The 15,236-nt window shown below is 53.0% G+C and overlaps 1 protein-coding gene across 3 annotated transcripts in view; it reads right to left on the bottom strand.

Moving 5' to 3' along the window:
* Window positions 1-204: 204 nt before the first annotated feature.
* KSR1 (kinase suppressor of ras 1) overlaps window positions 205-15,236 on the bottom strand; it is a 153,284-nt gene continuing 138,252 nt past the window's right edge. For 2 of the 3 annotated variants that reach the window (XM_070226423.1, XM_023653072.2), the window contains 6 exons: window positions 15,064-15,160; window positions 11,579-11,712; window positions 10,675-10,806; window positions 9,521-9,656; window positions 7,956-8,089; window positions 205-3,378 (listed from right to left, as the gene is read on the bottom strand). In XM_070226423.1, the coding sequence (XP_070082524.1) occupies window positions 3,300-3,378; window positions 7,956-8,089; window positions 9,521-9,656; window positions 10,675-10,806; window positions 11,579-11,712; window positions 15,064-15,160 (712 nt within the window). In that variant the 3' untranslated portion in view covers window positions 205-3,299. Of the gene's footprint in view, window positions 3,379-5,284; window positions 5,363-7,955; window positions 8,090-9,520; window positions 9,657-10,674; window positions 10,807-11,578; window positions 11,713-15,063; window positions 15,161-15,236 lie in introns of all 3 variants that reach the window. The other variant, XM_005597599.4, reaches the window with a different exon arrangement.

Raw genomic sequence — 15,236 nt, 5'->3', positions numbered from 1 at the left:
CAAACATCCCTGACCCCTCCATTCCTGTCCTCCCATGCCATCCATCGGTGGGGTCCCCCAAATTCACCTGGAACTGACCCAAGCAGACCTGAGCCCCAGGACACCCTGGTACAACTTTAGTCACAAACTCCAGACACCCAGGCTTGGCTCGGCACAGAGCATGTGTTCTTGCTAGTGGCAAAAAAAAAACCCGGATACAGCACGTTCGTTAATACTAACCATTTTAATTTAAATTAATAGCATTTCTGGAAGACAAATGCAATTAATAGAAAATATAAAAACTTTTACTGTACAAATTTTACATCACATTCAAAAAAGCAAGTGTGTGTCTCGTGGCCACAGAAGACGCTGGGTTTGCACACACTGATGAAGTCCTGGCTAACGATGCAGCATCGCACTAGCTCCCTAATCGGCTTCACATTTACGTCTCCACCCGCCCCCCAAATCAATACAGACCACCAGCACAGGCATACGGGGCGCGCCCCTCCCCTCTGTCATCACAAGAAATGCCATGGGAGGGCAGAGGGATTGCAGGGCCCCACACACATCTTTCGTTTGGTGACACGGAGAGGTCAACTTTGCAAAACATTGCTCACAACTAACTGGGAACTCGCTAGGACTGGAGACCTTGAGTTGGATGGAGACCAGGGGGCTGTGGATCAGTGGGCTACAGGCAGCAGCGACACAGACCCTAGAGCTTTGGAGGTGAGGCTGGGAACTGGGGGGCCCTGAAGGACCAAGGCTTGGGTCCACTCTCAGGCCCCAGTGGGGACCTCCACAGCCCCCAGATCTCTCACCAGGGGCCCTCCCAGCTTATCCATCCCCTTCACAGTGGGCTGTGAGGGCTGAATTCACAGTATCTGCCGTCCTTCATGTGTTTCCAGGGCAGACGGGGAGAGCACATGGAAGGAAGGGCAAGCAGGTCCTAACCTCAATTCACAGTCACTCAGACAGAGGGAAGGAGAAGAGGACCATGTGGGGGACTTTCCTCAGGCGTTTCTCTTATGTGACAGGCAGTACCGAGGCTCAGGGCAAGAGTCAGGAGGCTACCAGGGCCTGGAGAGAAAGGATGGTGTCCCCCAGTCCTTCAGCTCCACCCTCGGGGTTCCTGGCAGACATCAAGTCTCCTCCGTTAGAACATCAGCTCCTTAAGAGTGGGGACCGTGACTGCTCCCATTGCCAGGCCCCCAGCACTTGCACAAGACATGCCGGTGTTCGACGAAAGCTGCTTGAACTGACCAGTGCGTGACATAAGAAAAACAAAACCCAGATGACTTTCCTTTGGCTGTGAGTTGGGGCCAGGGAGGGGTTGAGCCCGACTTGCTCGGCTGCCGTGCAACCCCTGGGCTCATCGGCATGTCCATGGGTTCAGAGGGGAAAGGTGAAGGGCCCCAACATGCACAAGCTGTGACCTCTGGGAAGGCACGGGCATCTGGGCAGGAGCCTGACTTAGCCAGAGGCAGAGGTCACACACCATGTGGCTTTGGGTCGGAGAGATCCCATAGAGGACTCAGAGGGAGACCAAAGGGATGATGGAGCCAATTAGTCCCGCAGAGGAGAAAAGATCCAGCTGGTGTACAGCTCCTGTCTTCCCCCCACAGCCTGACTGCAAAGGGTTAAGGTGCCAACGGGCAGCAGGAGGCCTGGGTACCTTGCGCTGGCTGCTCAAAGCTCTCTCTCCAAGCAGGAGTTGGCCAAGGGGTCCCTGGCCTGGAGACGGGAAGGCGGTCCCACAGCTTCTAGGCAGAGGAGCTTTGGCCAGACTCCAGGGAAGGCTCTGAAGACTGGGGGCTTTGCTAGGTGGAGTGAACTGAAAGGGGTGGGAGGGCCACATGCTTTCCCATCTTAGCTCAGAGCACAGACAGAGGTTCTGGGTCTGAACCCAACCCATATCTCCATTCTCATCACCCTTTATCACTTCTGGGTTTGCAGCCTAATAATGACAACGTCCACCAAAGGGCTGCTTTGCCATTTGGAACTTTTCTCTTTAGGCGACAGCTTCTACTGAAGACAGGCAGGACATGACATGCTCTCATCATGGACTTTCCTGGTCTAGCCCCTCCTGGTGCAAACGTACACAAGTAGAAGGCCTAACTTGGTGCTTGGGAAGGCTCTGAAGATCGGTGGGCTGGCTAGGTGCATCTAAACAAATGGGGTGGGGGACCCATGCCTCCCATCTCAGCTAAGAGCACGGAACACGGATAGTGGCAGAGTGGGCTAAGGGGTTCCAATAGGACTGGGGGAGTGGAAGAGGTGGGCAGTTCCAAAACCTTGGCATGACTGAGGATGGGAACCTCAAGGGCCAGGTCACCCTGTGGCTGGGAAGGTGGGCGCAGGGACTCGCTGCCTGCTACTTCTCCCTCCTCATGCCTTCCTTGTTCTCACCAATCAAGCATTCACGGTATACACAGTTGCTGTGAAATGTCAGTCAGGGGCTGGGATGTGTCTAAAAAGCCAAGGCCCCGAGTCCCAAGCCCTTGGTGCCTTCCTGGGGGCTTCATGCAGGAAACGTCTCTCCAGGCAGTGGGAACCCTGACTAGGAACCACTGGATCGGTACAGATGTTATTTGGATTTTATTGGCATCTACTTTTGCAGCAGGTATGGGCTGGACTGCAGGGGTCAGAGGTGAAACCAAGCTCTCTGGGAGCCTGGGTTCCCAAAGAACCCAAGAGGGAACTCCCGATGCTCATAATCCAGCTCTGTTCCTAGCCAGGGTTTCCTTGTCAAGAGGAGGAAAGTATAGTGTCCCTTGATAGGACAAGGGGCGCACCCTACAGAGGGAGATTCCCTACTAACAGGGTTTGGGGCCAAAGCAGAGGCCGGGTCAAACCTTGTAGTCCTCCCATCCTCCCCGAGAGCAGCCACAATCAGGATGCTTTTCTTCCTTCTGGCCCAGCGTGAGCTCCTCACTGCCTACAGGGTCTTCCAGAAGGGACAGCCACTTCTGCCACCCTGGCCGACGGTGCCAGTGCACCTCGGCACAGAACGTTCTTATTACCTATCGTAAAACATCGAGCTCACTCCGCAGAAATACACATGTAAACATTCGCTGCCTGTCAGGACAGGTCTGGTTGTTGGTGATGTCACTTTAAGAAACAGCAGGTGCAGCTCCATCTCCGGGACCTGAGTGTTTCCGTGGACAAATAGTCTGAATGAAGGACCCAGTGCTCCTGGTCTGCAGCACTTAGAAGGATGGCTGACGTTTCGAAGAATGTTGTTTTTTTGTTGTGGTGGTGGTTTTTGGATGTTTTAGAAACACATTTAAGAAAGACATCGGCAGAAAAACTGCACCATCTGGCTACATCTTTGGATTACTGGCCTCCAGGACGCCCAAGCCAAACCTTTCAAACCGGGGTACAACTTTGCTGCTGTTAATGCTGCAAAGAGGAATAAAAACAAGGGTTACAGCCTTGCTGGTCTTAATCAGAATTAGGGTAACGTTAGCTAAGGAGTGGGCCAGTTCCAGAAGCTCAGCAGAGGACCTGGCCCCACTAAGAAGTGAGAATGATTGCACAGCCCACAGCCTCGGCAGAGCCACTCCTGGTCATACTTAGCCAGGAGGGGCCTAAAGCTTAGTGCGGAGGAGGCTTGGCCCCCACCCCGCCCCGCCCTTCCAGGCAGTGGCTTGTTCATCCCAGAATCCCCAGCAGCCAGCATGCCCAGTAACTGCTGTGGGCTCGTCTGAACTGCTTTCTCATTTGCAGCCCAGGAAAGGTCTTGCTCCAGGTGGAAGTGGGAGAGAAGCGAGAGACCTGCCCCCAGGACCAAGAGAGACATCGCATGCTCCTTTTAGAAATGGTTCCCAAACGCTGGGGTGCATCAGGGCCATCTGGAGGCAGGTGGAAATGCAGATTCTCAGAGCTTGCCTCTGGAGACCCAGACTTGGTTCTTGGGGGCCCCAGGAATCTGCATTTAGTAAGCAGTGCAGTGACTGTGTGTGTGGCCTGTCAGCTACGCTCTGGACGAACGCTGACTTGGGGTCTGGAACTTTCTGTCCACACTGAGCAGATGTGAAGGGAGTAATGCTGCTGGGGAAGGGGATGGATGCTTTGTTTTCTTTAGTGAAATTGTCTGGGGACAGGGAGCCCTTTGCTTCAGGATGACTTTCCTGAGTGCGCCGCTGAGGACACAGCCCTTCCAAGCTGGTGTCTTTCACAGCAACGGGACTTTTGGGGTCTACCCAAAAGTCCTCCAGAGGGGACTGGCCCTGGGCAGCTCTGAAATCATTCCACTCCTTGTGGGACAAGATCCCCATAGGTTAACAGCCAAGCAGCCCTGCCCCAGACGGAGGACACAGCCAGCCAGAGGCCGCTGTGCTCAGAGGGGTACAGCTCACTGAGGTGTTAGCAGGCAGACAGGACCACCCAAAGGGAAACGATACCACCCCACCAGAGAAGAGCTAGAGAGAATGAAGTCACGTCCAGGGAGACAGTTCTGGGGGAGGTCTGTTAGAGGAATCCTCCGTGGAGAGCAGTGACGGGCACGCGCAGGCCTGGAGAGGGGAGGGGCCAGTTTTAACAACTAAGCAAGAGCAGCAGTCTCAGGAGAGAAGACTGGAGCGGCAGAGAGTGCGTCCCCGGGTTAGTGCTCGCATCTCAGTTTGTGTCTGAGAGGAAGTCACGATGCCACTTGTTGATTAGGAGGAAGAAAGCCCCCGGGGCATGCAAGGCAGCCAGGTCTACAACCTACAGGGGAAAAGAGAAGAGGAGAGCACAGAGTCAGAACCCCCCCTGCCCCTCCCCCTGAGCCCACAGGGGCAGGGGAGCAGCAGAGACCTGGCCAGGGCAGAGAGGGGGACACCCTCTTTTCCTGCAGGGACGGAAAGGGACAGCCTCGCTCCATCCTGAGCAACCCCAGGCCACAGGCACAGAATGTTTCTACAAAGCCCACTGCCGCTCAGCCCTTGACTATCCAAACAGACTTCTGGAAGTTCACTATTTCTGCTTATTGCCTTCCCTTCTTTAAGCTTTGGCCAGAGGACACACTAGGGACTCAGACCAGTGATCTGAGTTCCCTCCCCGCCAGGGACAAGCCATCATCTGCCACGGTGTGTGGACAGAGGCCCTGCCACATGCTGTGGGTCTCCCCTCCACCCAGCGAGAGAAACACAAGCCTGCAGGGCCCTTGCTGGTGGCCGTTTCAGCTGTACGAACATCACTTTGGTTTACAGAGAATAAAATACGCAAAGATGGGGAAGCTGGATGCAGAGACAGACAGGAAGCAGGGTGTGCAAAGGGATGACCGTAAACAGGCAGAGAATGAGGGAAGTAACAGAAGACACACTATTCCTCCAGAACTGGATAGTTCTTAAAGTCAAGGTGACCGTAACGTCCTTTCCCGTAGCAGCGGCTCCGCCAGCGCCTGGGAATGCCCCGCGACCATTTTGCCAGGTGTGGGCAGAGCGCAGTCCAGCAGGTGACGGAGTCAGGCACCCGGTGCAGACAGGTGGAGGAGGAGCCACAGGAATCAAGATGGCGGGGGGGGGGGTGTGATAGGACAAGCCAGCGCAGGCACCACCCCCCGAAAATAAAAAAGCAACACGACCGATGGAAAAGAAAAGAGAAAATGAGAATTAGAGGCTGAATGTGTACAAGTAAAAATCAGGAACAGGAAGCTTTCAACAGACACTCATTCAGGTAGTCTGGCATTCTTTGCTGCAAGGGGCTAAAACTGATCGCTTTGGGCAGGACACAAGCTCCATTTGTGACTCAGTTTCCCATCTGTGAAATGAGAAGGTGGAGCTATCTGGTCTTTAAGGGAATCTGGAAACACCTGTTGAAAGCCAGCGCCCCCTAGAGCAGCCTTCTCTTTCGTGGATGAGAAAATCAGGGTTGCCCAAAGTCTGACAAACCAGACCCTTGAACTTCTTGCAAGTCCAGGAGAACCCACTCCCGGTCTCTGCCAGGACAGCTCCTGCTCAAAGCCCAGCTCCACTGACTGCTGGTCTGGAGGCCCTGCCTCAAGCTCCCTGGGCCAGCAGAGCAGCCCCCATCCTCCCTCCCACAGAGGCTGTGCTTTTTCACAGTGCTCCGCACGTTGTCAACATTCCCTCACTCCTTCCTCTACTCAACTGTAAACCCCGTGCTGGCCAGGCCCAGCCTTGGGCTTCTGTCTCCCCACGTTCTCAGCAATGGTTGGTGAAACCCACACCTCTGCCGGCAGCCTTCTGTCACCGTCTGTTTGTACTGGACTCTGACCCATCTTAAGAGCAAAATATTGAATCCAATATTGCCCTGTAAGTTACAGTATTCCCAGCCCCAGACTGTCATTCCTCCAGACCGTCTGTGAAGCTGGCCTACATCAGGAAAGTCTCCCACGTTTCCTCCCCAAGTTCTCCTATTTGCATCCTCTGGTCGGGCAACCCATGCCGGGCCTCTCTTTCACATGTAGCTTGAAGGCCGGTTTGGTTTGTTTTCAAAACAGGGGCTGGCAAATATGTGTAAGCTAAATTCGGCCACAGAATGGTTTTGACCATTTATAGGGTTAAAAAAAACAAAACAAAAAATGAACATGTGACAGAGACCATACGACCCACAAGCCTAAAATATTTGCTATGTGGTCCTTTCTAGAATAGGAGGCGTGCTGCTGCCACCACACATCTGGGCAGCAGGTGTGGGGCCGGGCACAGCTTCTCCAGGGCTCAGTGATGCAACGGCAGGTGTCCCCACACACGTGCATGGTGACTGGCTGCTTCAGGGACTAGCTTGGGTGTTGCGGGGGTAGACAGGCCCTTGCCCCCCGCTCCCATCAAGAGCCACCCCACTTTATCTGTTTATGCACTGGGGCCCTGTATGAGATCTCACTTTCAGAAAGTGCCCTTTGCCTTAAAAAAACTTTCAAATCATTCATCTCATCCAGGGGTCCTGCTGCATATGGCCCACCACCTGTTTCTGTATGCAAACTAAGAATGGTTTTTACCTTTCTAAATGGTTGGAAGGGAAAGAAAAAAGAGTATTTCGTGACACGTGAGAATTATGTGAAATGCAAGTTTCAGCATCCATAAATAAAGTCACCGGTGCCCAGCCAGCCCCCGGTTCTCGTGTTGTCTATGGCTGCTCCCGTACCAGACAGAGCTGAGTCTGTGACAGACGGTACGGGGTGGCGTCATCGCCTGGCACTGCTGCTGGGCACATTGTAAATACCAGTGATGGGAGCTGTAACTCGAGTTTCCCTTCTGGCCCACGAAGCCTAAATATTTCCCAAGTGGCCCTTGACAAGTTCGCCCACGTCTGATCTTGCCCAATTCCTGCTTTTTAAAACTGTGGAAACTGAGGCCCAGAATAAGGAAGGAGTCCCCAGATTCTCACGAAGCGTGCACGGCAGGGCAGAGGTCTGTTTTTCGAGGGTTCTGGCAAAGGGGGCCACATAGACAAAGCAAAAAGGGAGTGAGACAGAACTTAGAAGAGACGACAGTGGTCTCCGTGGAGACCACCCCTGCACCAAGGGGTGCAAAGGATCATGTCATTAAACAGAAGCGGGATGATTCTAGCATCGAAGCACCACATAAACCTAGGTCATGTGGTCCCCCAAACAGATGGCTGGTTTAGGGGCTAGAGAGCTCTGCGCCTTGAGTCTGTGTCATCCTAGCAATAGCCACCCTGCTGATTCTGGTGATGCTCTGGACCCACGCTGCTCTGACTTCCAGCTGGCTCCGTCTGCCCCTTCCTAGGCAGACTCTTCTTGTCTGGGCCTAGCCTGGGCTCAGTGTCAGCACTGGTCTGATAACAGCGATGTGGAGCTTTTCATAGAGGAGAACCAGAGATGCTGGCCTATCAAAGGGAATCTCCAAAATAAACGCGGTGAATGAAATCCTAGCATCACTTAGGTGAGGGGACTAGTCACCCCTGGCTAATCTTCTTTGGGAGTCCCCAGATCACAGTCCTGGGCAGACAGAGCACACGGTGCCCTCTAGGATGCTTGGCTGACAGGTTTGGCTGACCGAGGGGGTACTTACTCAGCAGATTTCCAGAAGTGTCCAGGGTGGGAGAGCCGCCGGTTGAGCTTGGGCAGTCTCTCCAGCATGTCCATCAGCTGGGTGAAGCTGGGCCTCTCCTGCAGGTCGAAAGCCCAGCAGGCAGACAGGATCTCCTGCAAACAGAGCCGGCATTAGTGGGCGTGAGAGCTGGCGGGAAGGGAGGAGGGCACAGCTGGGGTGCTCTGCACAGGGTCCCTTCAGGGCTTTCAAGTACCCCTAGCTGGTGGTCCCGTGATCATCCTGCCGACATTGAGATAACTGGCCACTGCTGGAGGTGGGCTGAGAAATAACTGACTTGCACAAGGGCTCGCATGCTCCCAGTTCAAAATGAAGTGCATGAGCCTGTCTCCCCTCCTTCCTTCTTAGAACCCCCTGGAATAACAGTAAGAAAGCTGAACAAACAGGCAATAGGAAAGAATCAGAAATGAGGTCGTTGATTTTTGGAACGGAAAGAGGAAGGCGGCATGTTGACAGGTGCAATGCAAGATGCTCAGAATGTGTGCAGGATGGGGCTGCAACGGAGGTGGAGGGCTCAGCGCTACAAGAATGGAGGCTGGAGTGACAAGGAGGACCAGACACAGGGCAGTAGTTGAGGGTCAGCAGAACAGCTGTCCCGACTGCCCCCAGAGGAAAGCCCCTCTCACTCTGGCATTTTGCTGCCTGCTCTCAGAATGCGCGCCTATACACAGCACACCCCTTCAGCCTCTCGATTCATGAGAACTCCCTGTGAGAAAACAGGCCGGCACACGAGACCAGGCAGAAAGTGCCCTATGACAGGGCAGATGGTGACCCTGCCAACGCTGTTCATGTCGTCAACAAGAAACTCAGAGCCTAGTTAGCGCTTGACTGGGGCACGTGCCGGGCGGTCCCTCCAGGTGCTTCCATCGTCACGCAGCCCAGACACCTCCTGGGGCTACTTATTAACATCCAGGCTGGCACCTGTGTGCTCCAGTCCTTTGCGATAACACATGGTTATCACCGATGGCACTGAAAACACGGACGCCCGCTTCCTTTATACGTCACTGTGCCCAGGCAAGGAAACGCACAAATTGCAAAGCAGAGAAACCATGACAGGCATTTGGTAACGTGAGGTCAGCAACTGGATTACAATTTGGCACTTTGAAAACAAATTTGCTGCGGGAACTTCGATTTGTTCTTGAACAGTTGGGAAAAACATTAAGGAGAAAGATCTGATACCGCCATAATCCCACCGTCTGTCCCTTGTGCACTGACTATTTCTTATTTTCTTCTTTCATGGTAGTAACATACAGGGTTTTACTATTTACTATCTTTTCATCTCTTATCTTTAGTTCCTACTTTTTTTTTTTTTAAGATAATGGGGTTTTTTTTAAAGAAAAAGGTTAACAGTGGGGGTGATAAAAGACACAGGGCTTTTAGCCAACAGTAAACAGGTCTGCTTGACACTCATCTGCCTCTGGGTCCCACTTCTCAGGTGAGTGAATGTCATGCGAGGAAGCCACGTCACGTGCCTGGGGCTCCTCCCTTAGTCCCACTTCTCTTTCTGAGAGCAGGTGGCTACTCACGGTGACTTCCTTCCCCAGGCTGACGGAGGCCAGGACACGCTTCATTCCCTCTCCACTGCCAATCTGCCAGATCAAGGCCTCTGCCGCTTGGTTCTTAAAGGGCCAGTCTCTTGCTTGCAGCTCATACCAAACAGTCCTGTGGAGACCACCCACGCGGCGTGAGCTCCATGCGGCTCTGCTTGGCTCGGTCCCAGCTCATGCCCGCCCTCCCACCATGGTGGAAAGTCCTGGGCAGCAGAGGCTCTGAACAGAGATCCTGGTACGACTGTTTAACCTCAGTGAGGCTGACACCTCCATCCCAGCCTGTCTGAGGAGTAACGGAAATGCCGAGTCTGGCGCCTGGCACACATGGGTGCTTAGGAGATGACAGCTAAGGGTCAGGGAGGACGAGACCACCCCTGAGGGAAAGAGGCCCTGAGAGGTAACAGGGTGCAGCCCTCACTCAGCCTCGCCAAGCCCCCTGGCCTTTCTTGATTTATCCAGACGGCACCTTCTCCATGAGACTCATACTGTGCAACACAGAGGATGCTCTGGGCCATGTGGGGCTACCGAGCAACTGAAACGCGGACCATGGAACTGAGGTGATACACACCAGATTCCGAAACTTTGTAAGGTAAATTATCTCCCTAATTTTTTATTTTGATTACACGTTGAAATGATAATATTTTGGGTATACTGAGTTAAACAAAATATATTATTAAAACTGGTTTCACCTGTTTTTCTTTTTTTTAACATGGCTAAGAGAAAACTTTATATATCCAGCTCATATTAGATTTCTATTTTTCCATTGGTCAGCTCCTTAAGGGCACTAGAGGCTGAGTGGCAGGACTCTCCATTCTCCCAGAGGGACAGTCCTTGGTTAGCTCTGGTGAGCGTCCTCACGGGGCGATGGGTGAGACTGACACCCAGAGTTAAGCACTTTATACAATTACCTAATTCAGTCCTCATGAAACAACTCCATTGGGAAGGTACCATTATTCCCATTTACAGATACCGAAACAGAAGGTCAAGGACGTGGTCACTCACCCAAACAAGTGGCAGAGCCAGGACTCAAAGTACACCTCCCCCTGCCCCCAGTGGCCAGCAGGACCTTCTCTTTTGGCCACACTTGGCCTCAAGAGCCCCAAGAAGAGGGACGCCAGGGGCCTCCTCACCCAAATGCATAGACGTCAGCAGCTTTGGAAAATGGCAGCTGATCCTCGTCTTTCCCGGGCGTCATCTCGCGCACGATCTCAGGGGCCAGGTAGCACAGCCAGTCATGTGACAGCTTCAGCTGGTTCTCACGCCTGGAGGCCAAGAAGCCAGGGCAAGGACAGGAGGCCTTCAGCCAGCAGCAAAGAGCCCCGCCTGGCAGACACCTGCCCCAGGGCCGGCACACACCTGGCCCAGGGCTGGCACACCACCCACACATGGCCCAGAAAAGCAGTACACTGAGCCCGCCCTTGCAAAGGCCCTGGTGCTTTTGGGGAATATTACAGCAGAGTGGTAACCAGGTTCTTCCAGGCAAGCAGGCCAAGAACGGGTCTCGGCAGGGAGCTGCACTTGCAGGTGCCTGATTCTCTACCCTGGGAGAGCGGAGTATGTCTCTATGCAGGAAACGATCTGCCTGTGGACCTCACCACCTGGCCTGGGGCTGGCTCTCCAGCCTGCCTGCCACTCTCCCTTCTGGGGGTGCCCAAGATGCTTGGGGAGGAGCGTTTCTCCCCATTCCTTCAAGATTTGGGGAAATAAAACCGTGATGCTCTTCCTCATAATGGGGATGTGAACCCTGGTCCCCTGCCCAGGTCAGTGAGCACACAAGGAAAATGCCAGTGAGGGGACCCAGCCTCCATGGGGGCCAGTCCGAGAACCAACTGCTATGAAGGACCAAAACGTTACCCAAACCAGATTCTGGACCAGGACCACAAGGGCAGGACAAAGTAAACCTGGCCTTTCCTACAGGGAGAGCTGCTCCTCAGCAACAGACAGCAAGAGCGCCCAGACCTCAGGGGGACCTCAGGCCCAACCAGCACCGCCCAGTTCCTCCCTAGTCCATCCACACACCCATGGCCAACTCACCGTCCTTCTCGGACCACGCCCGAGATCCCGAACAGCCCGAAGTCTGTGATGACCACTTTGCCATTGTCGTAGAAGACGTTCTTGGACTTGAGATCTTTGTGCACGATGCCCTTGGCATGTAGATACCCCATGCCCTGGAAGGCAGCGAGCCTCAGTCAGTGGGGAGGGAAGGGAGGGATGATGACTTAGCTTCCTCCCTGGGCCGGGCGCTGAGCTGGATCCCTTACCCAGATCCCCTCATTTCATCTTCACAATCCTATGCAGCATAACTGACTCCATCTTGCAGATGAGGAAACCAAGCCTCAGAGAGGGCAATCACTTGCCCCAGGCCACACGGCAGTTAAGTAGCATCGCTGAGATCCGGTTCCAGTCAAGTCCATGCTCTTTCCATGTCACCATGCTGTCCAACATCCACCTTATACTTGGATAAGGTGCAAGGTGTGGAGAGGGTGATGGATGGGGAGCTAGGGGGTGGGGGTGGGGAATGATACTGTGGGGGATCAGAATTTGCCATCCCAAAATGTGTCCCTTTGGCTTGATTATTTTTAAGAACAAAAGACTTGGAGAGAAACTCTGACCTTCCCTCTAACTGCCTAAAAGAATTCAAGCTAGAAGGCCTTTCCGAGGACAGGCCACCACTATGGGCAACTCTGGGTGTGGTAAACTGGGAGGGTCCTTGGTAGGCCCCTTTTCATCAAAGTTCTCTCTCTCGAGTCATGTTGTCTATCGAGGGCCCAAGAAACATCAGTTTATCGAATATTTGCTTTTCCATCTCCATGTGAATTGCCTTCCTCCCCTTTAAAGTCCCAAACCACCACCCCCAATATCCTCCTTTGTCTTTAACTAAAGATGGTATTTCAGGTGGTGGCTTCCGCCATTTTGGCAAGTTACTCAGTTTTCCTGCATTTCTCCTGTGTATACATGTTATTAAACTTTGTTTGATTTTCTCCTGTTATTCTGTCTCATGTCAATTTAATTCTTCGACCAGCCAGAAGGACCTCAAGGGTAGAGGAATAGCTCTTCCACCCCTCCAATACCATCCGTGTTAACTCACAAAGGACCCAAGTGATCTGGGGTCTCTGTCATGCTCTGCCCAGCTGGCCTCTGCCCTCAGGCTGGGCAAGGGTTCAGGTGGGGAACAAAGAGGACTTCCCACAGAGTGAGTCCCCGAGGTTAGGTGGTCCCTACATCTGTGCTGTGGTTGAAGGAGTCCTGGACTGAGACTGAAATCTGGGGTCCTAGTTCCATCTCAGCTCAGATTCTAATCCATGGTGTGGCCTTAGACACTCAACTTCTGAGCCTCAGTTTCCTCACCTGTCAAGTGAAAGGTGGGGTTGGTGATTTCTAACTGATGCTCTATTTGGACTGACCACTGACTGGCTGGGTGTATGGGACATGGGTGACCTGATGCAGGCATGACCTCAGCCAAGGTCAGGGCTGTCTTCTAATGCCAGACCCAGGACTCCCGCATGCCCTGATGCCCCTGGGAATGGGGGTGAGATCCACAACTGAAATGGCCACCCTGCCAACTCAGAAAGAGGCACGTGTAAACCCCCCTCCCGGTCTCCCATGTTGAGCATGCTTCACGCACCGTGAGAAATGTGGAGTAAGGGAGAGAGAGGAAAACAACAGCCACATCTAGGAAGTAGAAAGAATGAGCCGTGAGCCAGAACCAGAGGGAACTCAGCCGAGGCCTGAGCTCGGTCCGAGTGGGTTTGGAGAGTGTCAGAGAAGAATTTACACAAGGCAGATGCTCTTCTGCAAGAGACGGGAGGGTGCGGGGTCCGTGGTGGCCACTTCCTCGGGCCTGCTGAGAGCTGGCATCCTCCCACGGAAGCAGGGAGTTCAGGAAAGAGGGACCTGCTCCTTCCCAAAACTCCATCCTAAATGCAAGACGATCCTTCTTAAAATATCTGCCCTTTTCCCAAACCAAACCAAGGCACGAGCCTTCCTCAGTAGCCAAAGACCCCATCTTGGGTTGAGCAGGGACCAGCTGTGTGACTGAGGACAAGCTGCTGTACCTTTCAGAGCCTTGTTTATAAAATAGGTGTCACAGCCTCATACACCAGCTTAAAGAGAGGCAAGATATAAAGCACTCGGGTCCAGAACACAGACTCTCCTCCCTTCCCATACTATCACAGGGTTCCCAGAGTGGCCACGAAATTGCAAACCAAATGCCAGGTCCCTGTTATTTTATTTTGAGCCTCAAAACATCAGAGATGTGCACAAAAGGGAGGGGGGCTCAGAAGTTCTCAGCAGAAGGAAATGGCGTGGCTTTTCAGCAGGATGAAAACCAAAAAAGCCAGCTTCCGGCTCTGCAGTTCCAAAACCTTCGAGTAACTTCTCTTCCGCTCTGGAAACTTCCAGATGGCTCATTCATCCTAACTCAGCCAGTCAGCAACCAGACAGACTCCCCCAGTGTTCTGATGACGAGGAGAGAAAACAGTCTGGGAGGGGAGGCAGAGTAGGAGGCTGAGGGGGAGCAGGGTCTGGCAAGTTTGGGGATACCGGGAACTGGCTGTGACACTGCAGCTCCCGCCACCTTCTCTGAAATGAGACCGACTACAAACAAAGGCTCCAGGGTGATATTTTGGTTTTGGGGGCTTCAAAAGTTCAATTCATTAGTTTAGCTCCATGGAAATATCACATGAAAATCTAGGTTTGTCCATAAAAGTCATCATGTTTTTACCTTTTCCTTTCTAAAGACATACACAAAATGGACAGAGGAAGAAGGGAGAAAAAAGGAGCGAAGGCAGAAGAAAAGGAAGGAGAGAAAGACAGGAAAGAGGCAAAACCTTGGTGGGAGCTGCTAAGAGAAAGTTTTTCAACAAAAACAGAGGAACCCCTACCCAGCAGGATTCTAGTTTTTATCTGGGCCTGTCTGTTGCTAAATAAAGCAACTAATAAGCTTTTCTTGCATTTTTATTTAATTATGTAAAAAAGATGAAAGAAAGACAAAAGGCCGCCCTGGTTGAGGCTGAGGGCCTGTTCTCTTGAAACTTGGATTCAGAAACTTGAAGGCAGAAAGTGGGGGTGCTCTCACGACCCCCGGAAGTAGAACCGCCTTCCCCATCAAATCTAACAGACTGTCACCAAGTGCTGGCCCTGTGCCTAAGGCTCTCCGTGATTATCCCATCATCCCTTGCACCAATCCAGTGAGGGAGGTTCCATTGATATCCTCACTTTACAAGGGAAGAAGCTGAAGCTCAGAGAGGAGAAACGACCTGCCCAAAGTCACACAGCTGACCAGAATTCACTCAGATATTTAAAGCCTGCTGCATCTTCTCCAACCAATTCAATTCCATCAACGCTGACCACTGTCCAGCTCCCAGCCCCAAGAGGGCAAGACAAGAACAGAAGGAAAGAGAGGGCGTCCCTCACTCGAGGCGTCCTAACTAGAAGGAGATAGACAGCGGCCACCACCCTGACACAGGCAGAGCAAGGGGACAGCCAGGAGCTCTGGGACCAACAAGACACCCCTTTACCTTGATGATCTCCTGAGCGATCTGCCTCGTCTTGTTGATGTCCAGAGACGTCTTGGGGTCCCTCACAAACGAGTACAACGTCCGCCCCTTGCAGAAGCTGTCGAGAGTGGTGGGGTCAGGCAGAGCTCCAGGGCCAGTGTGGCCGGATCCCAGCCCTCCTGGAGCCTGGGAGG

The sequence above is a fragment of the Equus caballus genome, chromosome 11, assembly GCF_041296265.1.
Source record: "Equus caballus isolate H_3958 breed thoroughbred chromosome 11, TB-T2T, whole genome shotgun sequence".
Classification (NCBI taxonomy): Eukaryota; Metazoa; Chordata; class Mammalia; order Perissodactyla; family Equidae; genus Equus; species Equus caballus.
This window is presented reverse-complemented; position numbering and strand designations above follow the sequence as displayed.